The sequence below is a fragment of the Schistocerca gregaria genome, chromosome 4 (genome assembly GCF_023897955.1).
Source record: "Schistocerca gregaria isolate iqSchGreg1 chromosome 4, iqSchGreg1.2, whole genome shotgun sequence".
Taxonomy (NCBI): domain Eukaryota; kingdom Metazoa; phylum Arthropoda; class Insecta; order Orthoptera; family Acrididae; genus Schistocerca; species Schistocerca gregaria.
The window spans coordinates 457,810,803-457,828,533 of NC_064923.1; the positions used below are offsets into that span (position 1 = coordinate 457,810,803).

General features: G+C 38.9%; 1 protein-coding gene across 2 annotated transcripts in view; it reads right to left on the bottom strand.

The window, feature by feature from the left end:
* LOC126267267 (uncharacterized) overlaps window positions 1-17,731 on the bottom strand; it is a 459,263-nt gene that overhangs the window by 274,027 nt on the left and 167,505 nt on the right. For both annotated transcript variants that reach the window (XM_049972334.1, XM_049972333.1), the window contains exon 6: window positions 11,790-11,933. In XM_049972334.1, the coding sequence (XP_049828291.1) occupies window positions 11,790-11,933 (144 nt within the window). The remainder of the gene's footprint in view (window positions 1-11,789; window positions 11,934-17,731) is intronic.

Here is a 17,731-nt window from a genome sequence, read left to right on the forward strand (position 1 = left end):
GGGGACGACGAAAGGCAACTCTGGGTGGTGTGGGGAGAATTTTGTCAAGGGATGATCTCATTTCAGGGGTTGACTTGAGAAAGTCATATCCCTGGCGGAGTAATTTATTGATGTATTCGAGGCCAGGATAATATTGGGTGAATATTATCCTGGCCTCGAATACATCAATAAATTACTCCGCCAGGGATATGACTTTCTCAAGTCAACCCCTGAAATGAGATCATCCCTTGACAAAATTCTCCCCACACCACCCAGAGTTGCCTTTCGTCGTCCCCCTAACCTCCGTAACATCCTTGTTAAACCCTGCAATATTCCCAGACTACCTTCTCTACCCAGCGGTTCCTACCCCTGTAACCGACCCCGCTGCAAAACCTGCCCCATGCATCCCCCCACAACCACCTACTCCAGCCCCGCTACTAGGAAAACATACACAATTCAAGGAAGGGCCACGTGTGAGACTACACATGTCATTTATCAGCTGACATGCCTGCACTGCACAGCCTTTTACATCGGTATGACAACAACTAAACTGGCTGAGCGCATGAACGGACACAGACGAACTGTCCGCCTAGGAGATGTCCAATACCCAGTAGCGGAGCATGCCCTCCAGCATAATTCTAGGGACCTAGGAACCTGCTACACTGTACGTGCCATTTGGCTTCTCCCACCCAACACCAGTCCCTCTGAACTGCGGAGATGGGAACTTGCACTCCAGCACATCCTTTCATCCCGCCATCCCCCTGGACTAAACCTACGTTAAACAACCTCACTCCCATTTACTTTTCAGTCTTCTCCTCTTTCCCTTTCCTCTTTAGCCATTCATGCATCTTTCCATCCTACATCTTTATACTATACACCTCTTTACTTCTGTATGCATCCTCTTTGGCTTGAAGCTGGCACAGTACCTGCAGTAGAATATCTTTGGCTTCCCTCTGACAACCATGCCTCCATCCTTGCTACCTTCCCTGTTTTCCTTTCCCTGTTGCTTCATAACCTGGGTTGTGAGTAACTAAATCCACTTTCCCTTCTTCCCTTTCTTTCCCCTCTCTCCTCCCTGATGAAGGAACATTTATTCCGAAAGCTAGGAGCTTAAATTTTCGGTTGTTTTTTGTGTCTCTATCGGCTGTACTGAGCTGAGGTAAGTACTGGCCAGCCCCTCTATCTCTTTGTTAGTAATTGTTTCACATCTTTATATGAGATTTTCCATTAATTATTTAAAATGTATAGTGTAGTGGTTTTTCAAATTTGATTATGCCATTGAAGTGCAATGTCAGTGGAGGCAGAAGTTTGAAACAGAAACTGCCAACCCACTTAACAATTAAATGCATCGTTGACAAGTTTGAATTGCATGGAACAATTTGTAATATTCACAAAGGAAGATCTGGAAGACTGTGTACAGCAACAAGTCCTGCTTTGTGGCCTCTTGTATTGTAAACATTTGTTAATTCTCCACAGAAGTCTCCAACACAATGTGCACGAGAAGTGGGAGTTAGCAGTACAAATGTACGAAGAATTCTGAAAGCTGCAAAGTGGAAAGTTTACATTCCACGATTACTAGATGCAATTAATGATGACGATCATGATCCCTGTATGCAATTTTGTGAATGGCACCAGCAAATAGTAACTGAAGATGAACAATTTGTGATGAAGGTAGCGTGGAGTGACGAAGAACAATTTAAACTTAATGGAATCATGAATCGGTATAATGTGTATATAGAGCATGGAAAATCCGCATGTTTATGCGGACAAAGCAGTCAATCTACCAGGGATTCATGTGTGGTGTGGACTATCATCTAGGGGCTCAGTACGACCCTTTTTCTTTAATGCTATAGTCACTGTAGAAGTGCACCTGGAAATGTTATGCATGTCAATTTTGCCAGGTATCCATGCACTTTTTGGAGCTGATGAAGAGGTCTTAAACCAACAGGATGGGACCCACCACACTACCACCTAGCCATACAAGCTCTCCTGGATGACAATTTTCCAGGGCACTGGATTGGATGAAGATGGCCCATTGAGTTCCCTCCATGGTCACCAGATGTAACACCTACGGACATTTACTTGTGGGGAACTGTGAAAGATAACATCCATCAACGTAAGCCACACATGCTGGAGGAACTTTGCCAGGAGATTACAGCAACATGTGCAGCTATCTCCCTGTAACATTGACTGATGCAGTTGCAGTGACCACTCATCATTTTGTTATGTGTATAGCTGCCAACGGTGAACATTTTGAACATTTAAAGTAACCATGTGCTAAACTGAAGGTTGTACCACATGTGTGATCAATTAATAAATGTAAAGTAAACACATAAGTAATATTTTTCATTCCTTAAAGTTTTCTGACAGACTCTGCATATTAAAATTTGTATTCTGCAGAACTTATATTTTTCCATCCTGTCAGGAATATCTGTGTTACAATAGTACAACTGTAACCTGATCAACTTAGTGACACAAGATCCAAATTTTGAGTTATTTTATAGCTGAAGATTGTGACCGGGTAATAAATAGAATGAAATGAACTAACATTTATATATTGTGTATCTCCTCACACTGGGGAGCTACATGAGAAAATACCAATCTATTATGCTATAGTTGGCTGAGTTGTTTATCTAGCACATCGAAAAACATCTTTTTGTTATCTGCTTAGTGTCACACTCTTCACATTGTTGTGAGAAGTGGATTCTTAGCATAAATATACCACACATATAACACTACTATATAGAACTTGTTATTTCATTTGTAAAGTGAGTGCTGATGGGATTTATATTTAAACCTGCAACCAGGAGGATCTGCAATGAATTGACACATGGTGCAGGGAATGGCAACTGAATCTCAATGTACACAAGTGTAATGTGCTACGAATACATAGAAAGAAATATCCTTTATCATTTAGCTACAATATAGCAGGTCAGCAACTGGAAGCAATTAATTCCATAAATTATCTGGGAGTAGGTATTAGGAGTGATTTAAAATGGAATGACCATATAAAATTAATCATCGGTAAGACAGATGCCAGACTGAGATTCATTGGAAGAATCCTGAGGAAATGCAGTCCGAAAACAAAGGAAGTAGGTTACAGTACACTTGTTCACCCACTGCTTGAATACTGCTCACCGGTGTGGGATCCGTACCAGATAGGGTTCATATAAGAGATACAGAAGATCCAATGGAGAGCAGTGAGCTTCGTTACAGGATCATTTGGTAATCGCGAAAGCGTTACGGATATGATAGATAAACTCCAGTGGAAGACTGTGCAACAGAGACACTCAGTAGCTCGGTACGGGCTTTTGTTGAAGTTTTGAGAACATACCTTCACCAAGGAGTCAAGCAGTATATTGCTCCCTCCTACATATATATGTCGCGAACATACCATGAGGATAAAATCAGGAAGATTAGAGCCCACATGGAGGCATATCGAGAATCTTTCTTTCCACGAACAATGCAAGACTGGAATAGAAGGGAGAACTGAGACAGGTACTCAAGGTACCCTCCGCCACACACCGTCAGGTGGCTTGCGGAGTATGGATGTAGATGTAGATGTAGATACATGCTTCAGTATGTAGTGAACAGCACTCTATATAATTAGTTTCTTGTCTTTCTCATTATTAACAGGAGGAATTGTGAATCCTAACACACACTAACCCCTCTTTCCCTGGCCGAAGAAAGTAAGGGTGCTGTATCCTGCTACTATAGTCCAATCCACGTATGATGGGGGTTCACGCATGTCAATGCATGGACAGCAATTGCATTGTTGACAATTCCAAGAAACAGTTGTGGTATGTGAACGCACATACTTTTTTCTGCTTGAAGAAAGTGTGTATCCTGCAAATTATATCTCCCACTTACTTACGCAGAATTTATCACTTAACACCACTATCAGCAACGTCAACTCACAATAAATGAAATCTAAATTCACTAAGCAACTTGCTACAATCACCTTTAATGCTTGCATTAGCTATGTCATTCACAGCAAAGTGCTCAAAACATAGTGAATGCTTATTACCAGTCAGAGTATATGTGACATAGGTGCGCAGAACATGCCTAAACTCGACCACCATCATTCGTGACTCCAACTATAGTGCATTTGAATGTGAGTGCAACATGTGTACTTAAATCAATAGCCAACTGTAATCAGTATAGACCAGCCACAAAAGGCCACGTGTGAGAAGCGTGCACACAGCATGGCCTCTGCTACAGGTGACTCACACCTAAACATATGCAGAGCAGTGCTGACCCACTCCCACTGTGTCCTTTCAGTTTTTACTGCTCACATTAGTTGCTCTGTGTGTTATGTATGTTGCACCTTCTGTATGTTTCTTTTGTCTTGTTATGGGTGGAGTCACAAGAGGCTTCTTTCCGTTATTGTTCAGAGGTTTATGAATAAACCCATCTTTGTGTTACTTGGATTGGTTTCATGTATTACTTGATTATTCCATGAATGGTGCTGAGTTTGGAATGGTTTCCGCTGTGTAGTATTTAAGTGCTGTTTCATCAGCCTTAGACAATATGGATGTCGTGCTAGTGGCCCTGATTGTACAGCTTACTTCAGTAGTGACCAATTTATCAGCATTCAATTACCACTGCAAGGCTACTCATGCCATAGGGCACACAAGCTGAATTCTACCGATGCCGAAAGAAAGCAAACCTGTCATACAGGGCTTGGGCAGCTAAACTTCTTAGCCATAAGTGTCAATTCATTACTGATGTATATAATGACTCTTATGCAGACTCTATGGTGCATGACACAATTATCTGGTTAGTTCCGGACAGGGTAGTGAACCAGAAGGCTTTACTCTGTGAAACTGACACCTGCCCCCCCCCCCCCCCCCTTTCCCACAATGCCCCAATAAATGGCAGAGATTTTGCAAATAGCACAATCTTTTGATGTTTCTTGGGTGACCAATCACAAAAGTGGGCAATGCGGCAGTAGTGTTAAAAGACGTGTCAACCAGGGCAACACATATCTTGCATGAGAAACTGGTAATGGCGGTAGTAAACACGCTGGCCCATTGTTGAGGAAAACAAGGTTGGCCCAAGTGGCTGTGACCAGTACAGCAAAAGTGTCATCATTCTCTGTTTCCGTCATGTCTTTTCTGTTCCATCCAGCAAGAAAGTTTTGCATGCCCTAAGCACTGGGTTACTTCTTATGCTTGCCCAAAGAGAGGCCACATTGTCTCTGTGTGTTGTTCACTGATGATTGCTAAGGATATGGACATGGATGTGAACTGTGCAACTCATATGCTTGTGACTTCTCCCAACTTGTTTATCAAGTTATCGTTTTTCGCCAAGTGCTCTGGCTACTGGTCAACACAGGTGCTGCACTGACACGATTGAAAATTCTCAAACCTATGTATGTTTAGTCTCACTGCTGTTGACACCAGTCACGTGGAAGCTGATAAGTTATAACAAACATAACATTGTGCTGCTGGGACAATTAACAGCGTCTACCTCTTGCAAGTCAGTGGTTCGTTTCATTACATTTCTGGTGGCACTGACTCAGTTCTCCATCAGATTGTTCAGTCTGTTCAATAGGGCTGGCCAGATAAACCACCTTTTTTGGCTTCGGGAACCCCTCTCCAATTATTTTTCCTCAAAGTATCACCTCTCTGTTTTGCTGTTGTTCCCAGAAAACCTCTCTCCCAGAGTAGTCATTACCAACACGTCACAGTGCGAGGTTCTACATCTTCTTTACCAGGACCACTAAAGAGTTTCACATATTAAACTAGCTACGAGACTTGTCGTTTGGCGAGAGATTGACAGTGGAATTGTCTATTTTTGTTGCAGCTTATGAGTTGTTTGCTTGATGACAGGCAGCTCCCTAAGCAGCTCCTCACTAGCCATGGAAATGGACTTTACGGGTCCATTCTTGAATTCCTGTTGGTTCTTAGCGGTAGATACATTTCCCTGGTTTCATTACGTTTTCTGTGTACATCAATGTTGGCTGAGGTCACTATTCATACACTTTTGAGAGTTTTGAATAATAGGCTCCACATTTCAATTGTTTTTTTTCCAGTCATGGTATTTGTCATGTTATGGCTCCACCATTCCACCCTCAATCAAATGGCGATTTGGAACTACTAGTGCATATGTCTCAAATGAATAAGTTTGCTGTGGATTCTTTGCTGGACAGTGCTCTTCTCTGTTTTCTGAGATCTATCACTTCACTCACATGCAGGTGTGGAGCCCGGCTGAGTTGCTCCACAGCCAGCAGCCAAACATGCTCCTCCACCTTCTACGGCCTGCACCGCACCTGCTGTGGTCAGGTTCATCCAGCTGCTTTGCACTGTGATTTGTTGCCGACCCTGAGGATATCGCCCACTGCTGTCTGCCACTGGGGACACCGTGTTTGTGACATCAATGTGGGCTAGTGGCATGTCACTTTGATCAGTTGTGCCCTCCTCATCACTAGAAGCTACTGGTTCGCAGGTGGGGTCCCCATCATCGCAGTCCACACCACTGCCCTCTGCCTTGAGCCCATCGTCACCTACTGTGAAGGTGACCGCATCCTATTGGCTGCCTCCTCCATGTGCAACACCCTGGGTTTCCACCTTCCCGGCGCAGGGCGCCAGTGTGTCTCTGGCCACGGGTCCATTGCCACAGCCTGCTGTTCCAGTCAGGCCACCTCCACTATCCCCCTCATCATCACTGCCCCAGCCATCATTGCTGGTGGATCCAGCCCTACCTCCTCCACACCAGGACCTACCTGCTATTGACGACACAGAGAGAGCAATAGCACCGTCCTCCCTGGTGCTGTTGTATGGTGCCACACAGGCCCACGCCCTTGGGTGTGCCCACATCTCCACATGTTCCAGCCTGTGCTCAGGTGACCACCGAGAAAATTGTCCCATCCCCACCATCAGCAGCAGCTGCCGCCACTCTGGATCTAATGGACGTGTCTCTTGTCGAGCCACTGGTGTCTCCTCCGTCGTCTGGGCACCCTCTTCGCAGAGAGAAAGGTATGCTGTAACCTGCTACCAGTGGGTGTTGAAAGTAGTGTTGCCATGTGTGTACTAAACTCAACTGCTAAGAGTGTCAGGACAGGCCAGCCACTTGAGGCCACTGGTAGGAAGGGTGCATACGGCACGATTTCTACCCCACCGTCACTGGTGACTCTCACCTATATGTGCAAGGAACAGTGCTGACACACTTCCACACTGCTCTTTTAGTTTGTACAGTTCACATCAGTTGTTCTGTGCATCACTTATTTTTCACCTTCTGCATGTTTCTTTTCTCTTGTTGCACGTGGAGTCACAAGAGGCTTTTTCCATTATTGTTCAAAGGTTAATGAATGAAGCCATATTTGTGTTACTTGGTTACTACAAAGTGAAAGTTATAATACAACCAACAGAATCGTTCTGGGGTCTGTTATGAACACAAAAAGAAGGAACTTCATTTAAAGCACTCACTGATGTTGACAATCCATCTTGAAAGGTTTGTCAGAAATTTACCATATTTGAAATTTAAGATTTAAGGTCGTGCAGGAATTCAAGCATGCAACAACAGAATCCTATAGGGAAGAAATCATTTGGGATGTTATTAAGTCAGATATAACACATGCAGCCACAGGCATATTAGGAATAAGTAAGTTAGAGACAAGGAAGCCTTGGATGACCCCAACATTATTGGAACAAAGGGACGAATTAAAAGTAAAAAGCCCTGATCAAGTTAAAGCAATAAAAAACAATACAACTACAATGTGCCACTTGGAGAAAAGGGGAAGTGGCTGCAAAAATTTAGCAAAGAAATAGAAGATGACTTTGAATATGGAAAACAGCCTGCAGCTTACTGCATAACATACATGTAAGTAACATATGGAAGGAGTATACCAAAGACCCATATACTAGTACTGAAATTTGAAGTTTAGATGAGTGTACTGAAGATGAAAAACCAATCAAAAGAAGAGTTCTTCTTCACTTTAAATAGGCTGCAATCAAATAAAGCAACAGATACAGAAGAAATTCCTGCAGAACTCCTATAAAACAGTAGTGATCATCGAAACTAAATTATTTGGTGACATATCTGAGTTCTATGAAGAGGCTACAATATCATCTGACATCACAAAAAGTAGAACTATTGCATTACCCAAGAGGGCAAATGTAAAGGACTGTATGAACTATAAAACACTAGCCCTTCTGTCACCTGCATCCAAAACATTACTGCTAATAGTTAAAGAAAGGATTTAAAAGGAAATTAGAGTATAACTTAGCCAATGATCGATCTGGTTTCAGACCAGGCAAAGAAATGAGAGAAGTATTATTAGCATTATATCAATATTGGAGGGAAGATTAGAAGTTAACAGAAAAATATATATAGTGGTTATTGATCTAGAAAAACAATTTGATATGGTTGACTGTAAGTAATTATCCAATGCAGTGCACAAAGTAGGACTTGAATGGAAGGATAGGTGATTAATTCTGAGTTTGTACAAATGTCAGAGTACAGAAATGCATATTAGTGGTAGAGAGAAAGAAGCAAAAATTGGAAAGGAATATGGCGTGGGTGCCCTCTGAGACCTTACTGGGTTCATCAATAGATTGAGGTGGCAAGAACTACAATGAAAGAAATGACTACTGGAATCAATACTTACCGTATAAGATTTTCTGATGACATTGCAATAGTGATAGACACAGAGAAGGAACTAAATAAATTGTTTCCGACCATAAACCAAGAGACAACAAAACTAAAAGTAAAAATATATAGTAAGAAGACAAAATTTGTGGTTGCAGACAATAAAGGAGATGGAGGCATGATTGACATTAAAGTGGTCATGAACAACTCAAAGATGTAATCGAATTTCACTGTCTTCGTAGCACTGTGGAGGAAAATAACAGATGCCTCAAGTAAATTAAGGCAAGAATAACACTGGGAAAGAGTTACTTCCAAAATAAGAAGAACATTCTACTGATCAAACATATCAGCTTCCACAACTTTGTGTGGAACATCTTAACATATGGATGTGGAACCTGAACTTGAGTGGAGTAGGAGAAAGCTTAGCTTACAGCAGTGGAAATGTAGTTCTGGAGGAGAATTACAAGAACTGCCTGGAATGACAGAAAACAAATGAGATGGTTCTACAGGAAACAGGAGAGAAGGAAAAAGCTATTGAAAGTTATAGGCAAACACTAAGCAAACCTTGTTAGACATGCAATCAGACACGATGTTCTGCTACAAAACATTTTCAAATGCAAGACCATAGGGAGGAAATGAGAGAATGACCAAAAACATCCTATGTAAAATATATGATCAGTGAGATGTGATGATTTTTATACAGGAGTTGAAGAGGAATACTGAATAGCGGAAGCTGTGGCTATGGAGACAAGGCTTAGTCCTTTGAAAGAAGAAAATACCAAAACATTTGCAAAACACTTCTGTATGAAAAATGTAGTTCTTCAGCAACACAGCAATATGTCTTTGAATTGGCTCAGTTTCCTATACTCATACATTATAGGGATTAGAGAAATTTGCCTGAAACATAGCTTGCACATGTATGGCTGCAACAGATTTCACCCACTCATTCTACTTCAGATTGCTTTTATGATTGATACTGAATAGTTAGCTGATGTAACTCATTTCATAGATATGTTACTGAAGCAGTGATATAAAAATATGGGCTTCTTTTTCATTTAATGTATATATTCTTTCCATTATTTGAGTTCTTTACATTGAGATTCATTCTCATTCACTACACCAAGAGGAATTTTTTTATATATAATCTTTTATACTTCCCAGCTTCCACGTAATTTACACAAGAACAACAATGCAATTGAATAATCTGAAAGCTATTGACCCAGTTTAATAGATCAATTGTTAAAGCTGTGGAAGTCCATTAATACTTAATTGTTGCAAGTTTGCAGTTTTTTGACATTCTCTTAAAAATTTATTGTCTGGGATAAGATTAGTATTGTATTATATTGCATTGTACTTTATTTCATATTTTCTTTGATCAGTGTGCCATATCTTCAATGTATTAAAAAAAATGCACTCCAGAGAAACTGCTCTACTGCCAACTTTATTTGTAAAAGCCAGCAAATCTCTCAAGATGGAATCCTTGAAGGGAAAGTGCAAAAATTCTCACTATTATCCTGGTAAACCCTTGTTCCATTACTTGTGTACAGCATAGGTTATACAAGTGCTACAGGACAAGGAAAAATAGAATAGGAATAACGAATCATAATGTTAACATACAGTATAAACCAAAAAATCAAAACATACATATAAACATTCTTACATGATACATTTAGTTGATTCATGAACATTTGTAGAAAAATTACTGATTTTGTATATTTAGAAACTCTTGTACATAACAAACGCAGTGCTTTACTAGGGATGTCTTTAATTTATTCTTAAATACTGGCTCTTGAGAAATTATTATTTGTTCTAGTTTGTAATTGTATAACATTACGTCACAGTGGATTACACTTTTCTGTACTGGAGAAACTGAGCTGTCCTTAATTGCATCTTTTAACCCACAACTTATCTTCAGTGCTCTTTTTCCAAAGCGCAATGTTTTTTCAACTTGTTACTCACATGTGTATTTTAGTTCAAGCCATGCTGAATTCACAGGCCCAAAACTTTCTTGGTATTAACATTTTCTATAATTTTTTGTTTTAATGTTGATCATATTGATAAGTTAAAGATGAGACATAAATTTAATTTGTGTTGTTTGTATTGTAATAGGATTTTCTGCTGTCAACTGCAAAATTTGTATGCTAGATGCAGAGAGTAATGTAGTACTTTATTAGAAAATAGTATAGATTTTTTTAGGCTTACATGTCCAATGAGGCCATACACATAGCTCAGAAAGAGTGATGGGCCCAGTGTTGAGCCCTGAGGAACTACAATTTTTACTGGTAACTCGTTTGCAAAGAAAATGCTGTGTCTCATTCCATTATGAACTTTTGACACATAAGGCTGTGCTACCTTCTGTCTACTGTTTTCTCGATATGAACACAACAATCTGTGGCTATGTGTCTTATATGCACTGCATTAAAAAAAAAAAAAAAAAAAAAAAAAAAAAAAAAAAAAAAAAAAAAAAAAAAGCGCGGAACAACTCTTTCGCTTTAAGCATAGATGATAAATCTATAGATTGGTAGCAAACACAATCTTTTTAGGAATGAACACCGACTGTCAATAACATGGAGTGAAAATGCAAATATAAAAAAGATTGTCTTCAGCATGCTATGTTCTTAGGATGTTAGCATCAGTTTCTGATAGCCATAATTCTCTTTGCTAAGATGACTCTTACATTTTATTTCTTGAAATGACATTTTGCTTTGCAAATGAGGTTTTGTACCTATGTATCTAGTGTACCTGAACTGTGTATCCAGTACACACAACACACGTTTTCAGCATACATGATAATATGGTGACTGTTGTTTAGGGTTCTTCAGAAGTAATTCATGCAGTACAAACAGAAAATGAGATAAAATAGTGCCTTGACATATAGCAAAATTTATATGGCATTTGTTATCCTTGATTTTTATTCATTCAATTACTTCTCCGTTCTAGAGAGAGCTTCTGAATGCTGTTGCCTGTTTCCCAAAAGTGTTGCCATATCTCTTATTTTCACAATGTTTTCTTTCAGTAACATCTCATTCTCAAATATGAATGTAGCAGTCTAAAAAATTTCTGTTTGCATCCTAACTGTGCTTTGCCAACAATAACTTACAGACTGGCTGAAGTTCATGCAGCAACCATATCTATTGCCTTCAGTGTACAATAAACATTTATTATTCTTATTAGGAAAATAAATCACACAGAAACAAAGAATTTTACTTTTCACTTACAGAAGAGGACGACCAGGTTATCAATGGAAGATATAAGTGTCTCCAGTGTTTTGGAGGTGACATCCTCAATGACATCTTCTTCATCACCTGTAGATTTATTTTGCACAAGCCATTCCAGCACATCTTCTTCTTTTGTTAGGTCACCTGTATATAGAGAGAGTATATAGAGAGTACAATCTAACTTCTGCACCATTTCAGTGCAGTAATGTGTTCATTGTAAATAAGTATTATAGTAGTTGTATTACATGTTTATTGCCTTATAAATAAGTAAATCAACATTTTTATTTTAAATTCAGTGCATTAGTACTTGTAAAATGACGCTTTCATAGACTGTTTGTTAAAAATTGACGATCATTCCACTTGGGACCTGTGGAATGGTACATTAGCTTTTTTTTTTAGTTGTAAATATTTGTCATGTATTGTTGTTTTTCTGACATGTTCTACATCCTGGAGGACCTTTCACTACGGATCAATTGGAATGAAAGTAAATCTAATCTAATCTGGAGAGTTGACAAGCAACTGAATGTGGGTTTTACATTTTGAAATTTTAGTCAAGATATCACCTAAGTAAAATAAAGGATCAGCCCAGAAAGACAACACACTAAGAAACTGCAAATTAATTTATATGTTGGTATAAGTTATGTAGTGGACTTCCTTACATTTATGGGTGATTTTTATACATAATATGCACCAAAATATTCCTGAGAAAGTTTTTTTCACTGTATGATACAGGTGTTCTTTATTTACTTTGCAGTTTAAGTTTTTATAATGATTCATAAAATATTGTTCTTGTGAAACACAACTAGTCTGTATACACAGGAAGGAATGAGTGCTATTGACAGGGTATTTCAAACTGATTTTGTATTTCTCTATTTCCACAAGTTTTTGACACCATTCTTCACAAGCGACTTCCAAACAAATAGCAAGCCTATGGAGTATTGTCGCAGTTATGTGACTTTCCTGTCAGAAGGGACATAGTTTATAGCAACTGGTAGATAGTCATAGAATAAATCAGAAATGATACCTGGCCTTCCCCAAGGAAGTGTTATAGGCTCTCTGCTGTTTCTAATCTGTATATAAACGATTTCAGAGAGAATCTGAGCAGTCCTCTTTGATTGTTTGCACATGATGATGTCATTTACTCTTTAGTAAAGTCAGCAGGAAGATCAAAACTAAATTTTGTAATGACACAGACACAATATCTGTATGTGCAAAAGTGTCAATAGTCAGTGAGTAAGGAGAAGTGTACGTGTCAGGTCATCAATATGAGCACGAAAAGTATTCCATTATATTTCTGTTACATGATAAGCCACACAAATCTATATGCTGTCAATTCAACCAAATATCTAGGGATAACAGTTACGAACGACTTAAATTGGAACAATCACACAAATAATGTTGTGGGAAGGCAAACCAAAGACTGCATTTTATTGGCATAGGATGCTGTAGGTCTACCAGAGAGACTGTCTGCACTATGCTTGTCTGTCCTCTGCTAGAGTACTGCTGTGTGGTATGGGATCCTCACCAGATAAGATAAAAGAAGAACACTGAAAAAGTCCAAAGAAGGTTAGTTTTGCATTATCATGAAATAGGTGAGAGTTTCATTGATATGATGTGCAAGTTAGGGTGGTAATCATTAAAACAAAGGCGTGTATCATTGCAGCAAGATCTTGTCACAAAATTTCAATCACCAACTTTCTCTTCAGAATATGAAATATCACGTCATTGTCCACATAAATAGGGAGAAATGATCAGTGTAATAAAATATGAGAAATCAGAACTTCCACAGAAAGATTTAAGTGTTTGTTATTTGTGTTCACTGTTCGAGAATGGAACAATGGTAGAGAGACAGCTTGAAGGTGGTTTGATGAACCTTCTGCCAGACATTTAATTGTGAATTGCAGAGTAATGATGTAATGTAATTGAAGGAGTAAATATCTACTTACCAGGCAGTGGCAGGAGACCACACATTTTAAAATATTTAAATTTGCAATCTTATGCAGCCAGTGGTTCTTTCTTCTGGCAGAAGCATTGGAGAGGAAGGAAGAGGGGTGAAGGAAAAGGACTGGTGAGGTTTAGCAAATGAGGAGAGTTTTCTCCCAGAGTCAGGGTTGACTAACCAGATGGGATGAGAAGGAAAAACTGGTTGTTGGAGAGTGCGCTGGATGAGATTTGAAATACTTAAATGTGGAAGATAGTGTAATGCCCAAGACTGAGATTACTGTGAAAAATAGTGCATTGGATCACCACATTGTGTACCATGTTCATCACTCCACACAACATTTTTCCACTGTTCAGTCGTCCCATGTTTATGCTCCTTACACCAAGTTTGGCATTTACCGGCGTGATGTGTGGCATATGAGCACCTCCCGCCTAACTGCCATAGTACCTGCAGTGGATCCTGATACAGTTTGGAACTCCCGTGTGATGATCTGGATAGATGTCTGCCTATTACACATTATGATCCCCTTCAACTGTCGGCAGTCTCTGCCACTCAACAGACAAAGGACGGCGGGTACGCCTTTTGTGCTATATGTCTCCCTTCATGTTTCCACTTCACTATCACATCAGAAACAGTGGACTTAGAGATAATTAGGAGTGTGGAAATCTCACTTAGATTTATGACATAAGTGGCACCCAATCACCTGACCATGTGAGTTCCGCAGAGCGCCCAATGTCTAATGACTACTGAGGTCACTGATATGGAGTACCAGGCAGTAGGTGGCAGCACAATGCACCTAATATGAAAAACGTATGTTTTAGGGGGTGTCCGGATACTTTTTAATCACATAGTGTAGATGCATGTTAAATCTGGCACAAACATAGGTACACTAAGTATCAGTGTGTAGCCACAACCTTTATTTTGCATTCAGATCCATTGGCTTTGCCAAAAAATAGCCAAATGTTCAACTTCAACATAATCTAGAGCTCAGAGGATGCTACAGATCAGTCTCATCACAACTAAAATTTAGGGTGGGGGGGGGGGGGGGGTGGTCCACTGTCACCTATGTGTTGTTGGTGGAAGAAAATTATTAGCTAAGAGACATGATAGTGGAAATGATGTGGCCTAGAAATTTCAGATTTGCTCAGAAAGCAAAGGAACAAGAATAAATAAAACAATAGTTACCGAGAATATGGGTTTGAATACAACTGTGTTTTGCTACTAAAGGCCTTATTGGATGGAAAAAATGTTTATTTTAACACCACAGAACTTTGCTAGGTTTGATCATATTGGAAGAAGTATCCCATTTCCATCATCTGACCTGCATACCTGCTAACAAAGTAATATTAAAAACCAAATAAATAAAAAATAAAAATCTTTTGTTCCCAGCTATCAAGGCAACTGTGCAGATTAGCAGTAGGTGAACACTGGCAATTATACATCAGGTGAAATTAGTATTAATTAATTTTGAAAACATGGTTCCAAACAAAATGCAAATCTTTGATTTTTAGTTTAATGTGTTAACATTTAATGAATGACAACACAAGCTGTATATCATGGATAATACCTGTGTAGTGGCAAATATTCAAGCTAGATATCAACACACAAATAAAGTCTTGAATAACAATAAATGGTTAGTCATTAGTAATATGATGGAAGCTGCCTTAGAAACACTTCCCTGGCACTGAGGTAGAAAAAAGTTCTTAAAACTCATAAAATATGCTAGGTCTACTATACAGGGGATAATGAAATCTGGAATAACGAAAATTATATTTCGTATAACAAGAAAAGAATAAAAATTAAAGGATACCCTATAAATCAGATAAGAAATGTCACCCTGGTATGTTCAAAAATTTACTTCTGAATGTCAGTCGAAACGTACTGATTCAAGCCTTACAGTAAAGTTGAGTTAAGGTAGCATTTTGTCTGTTATGAAGCCACCATGCTGATAGCCCATAGGCAGCATTTATTTATTTATTTGTTTGTTTTAATCCTCTGAATCATACATTGTACAGAAATGCACATCATGATATAGGGCAGGTCATTTGATACATATTAGGCATTTATAAGAAGAGTACAGGTCTATGAATCTATAAAATGATTAGGTTGCATGCTTATATCACATGTGTAATGTACTTAGGTCTTACATTTATTCTGTACCAGAATTTAGCATTTATATGAATAAAACTTACATTCAGTTATGTTATGTAAGGTCATTTGTTTGTGAACCATAACTTGATATTTTTGTTGAGCAGTTCCTTATAGAAGGTTGTTTTCGAGGAATTCCTGTATGCTGTAGAGGCAGTGTTTAATTAGGAGAGACTGTAGTTTTACTTTAAAATCCTTTACTTGTTTAATGTTCTTCACTGCTATTGGGAGATGATTGTATAGTTTTATTCCCATACATTTGACACCTTTACTGTATAGCTTTGCTGAATGGGGATTTACTCGTAGAGAGTTCTTTGACCTTGCATCATGTAGATGCCAGTTTGAGTTTATATCTAAGTTGCTAATATTTTTCTTGGTGAAACATAGTAGGTCCAGTATGTACTGACATTGGAGCGGTAATACGTTCAGATTCTGGAACAGCAGTTTACAAGATTCTTCTGCTGTTTGAATAATATTATTCTAACTACTTATTTCTGGAGTTTAAACAGCCTCACTGCTAATGCACTGTGGCCCCAAAAGATAATTCTGTAGCTTAATAAAGTGGAAAAGATCGTAGTACATTGTGTGAGGGTGCTGGTATTAACAGTATTCCTTATTTGTCTAATCATGAAACATACTTTACTTGATTTGGTGCAGGTTGTATCAATATAACTTTTCCATGTACGTGTCAGTAATGGAAACCCCCCAAAATTGGTTTCCTTTACAGAGTTGATTTAATGATCACTCAGTGGTACTGGTGGGTTTTTATTTTGGACTGTGTGGAAAGTAATACCAGCTGTCTTTTTTTATATTTAGGAGTAGTCTGTTTGAATTAGGCCATGACCTTAGTCGTGCTGTGCTCCTGTATATCGCTTCTAGAAGATGTTCATTTGAGTCGGATATCATAATTGTGTTATCATCAGCAAAGAGGCAGGTTCGGTTATTGTGTAAATTTAATGGGAAGGTCATTTACATAAAGTAAAAATAATAAGGGTCTCAACTCTGAGCATTGGGGAACAGCATGTTCTGTGATTTGGGTAGATGACTGTACAGTATTAGCAATTCCTGGTCGATTGGTAACATTCATTTGGACATATTGGTTTCTGTCTTTGAGGTAGCTACTTAATGTGCGAAAGTTAAAATTTTAAAATATGCCTATATATTTTTTCTCTTTTCCGCTGTAGATTTAGAACAATTTTGCACGACGTTTAACGGCACCAAAAATTTTTAAATCTATCTGCAAGGCCTAAGGCAAGTGACGCACTAGTTAGCAACATTAGATTGCAGTTCTCTCAAGCACAGTAACAGATGTCAACGGAATCCAAGGCACAGTTTTATTAAGAAACAGAAGAGTGAAAAACAAATTCGCACACAAATGCACGCTCTCACTGTCCCTCAACTCCAGATGCTTCGAAGACAATTTGACAAAGAACAGGTGTTTGCGGCTGCTGCAACAATTAGATTCAACGTATATCAAACCTGTCATAACATTATCGATAGCGACAGCGTACGGTTCAGCAATCTGAGTCTCGTATTTTCTATCTAGAAACAAAATAAGTTGTTGTTAAGTCGCGAAATAGGCGGCGGCATCTCGTAATTCTACGATCAATTTACACGACGAGAAAGACATTTCTTTGGAACAGAAGTCCTACCTTGGAACATCCCATTTTCTTCTGTTACAGCACATCCAGAGAAGTTTATCATCTGTTCCACTAATATTAGTCACTTCCAGAACTTTGGAAGGGTTTGAATATCAGTTGTCGTGAGTTTTTCGGATAAAATTACTCCAGAAGGGTTATTACAGTCAGCTACGAAGATTTCGGAGCAAGAGATGGGTTCCATTCATTGTACC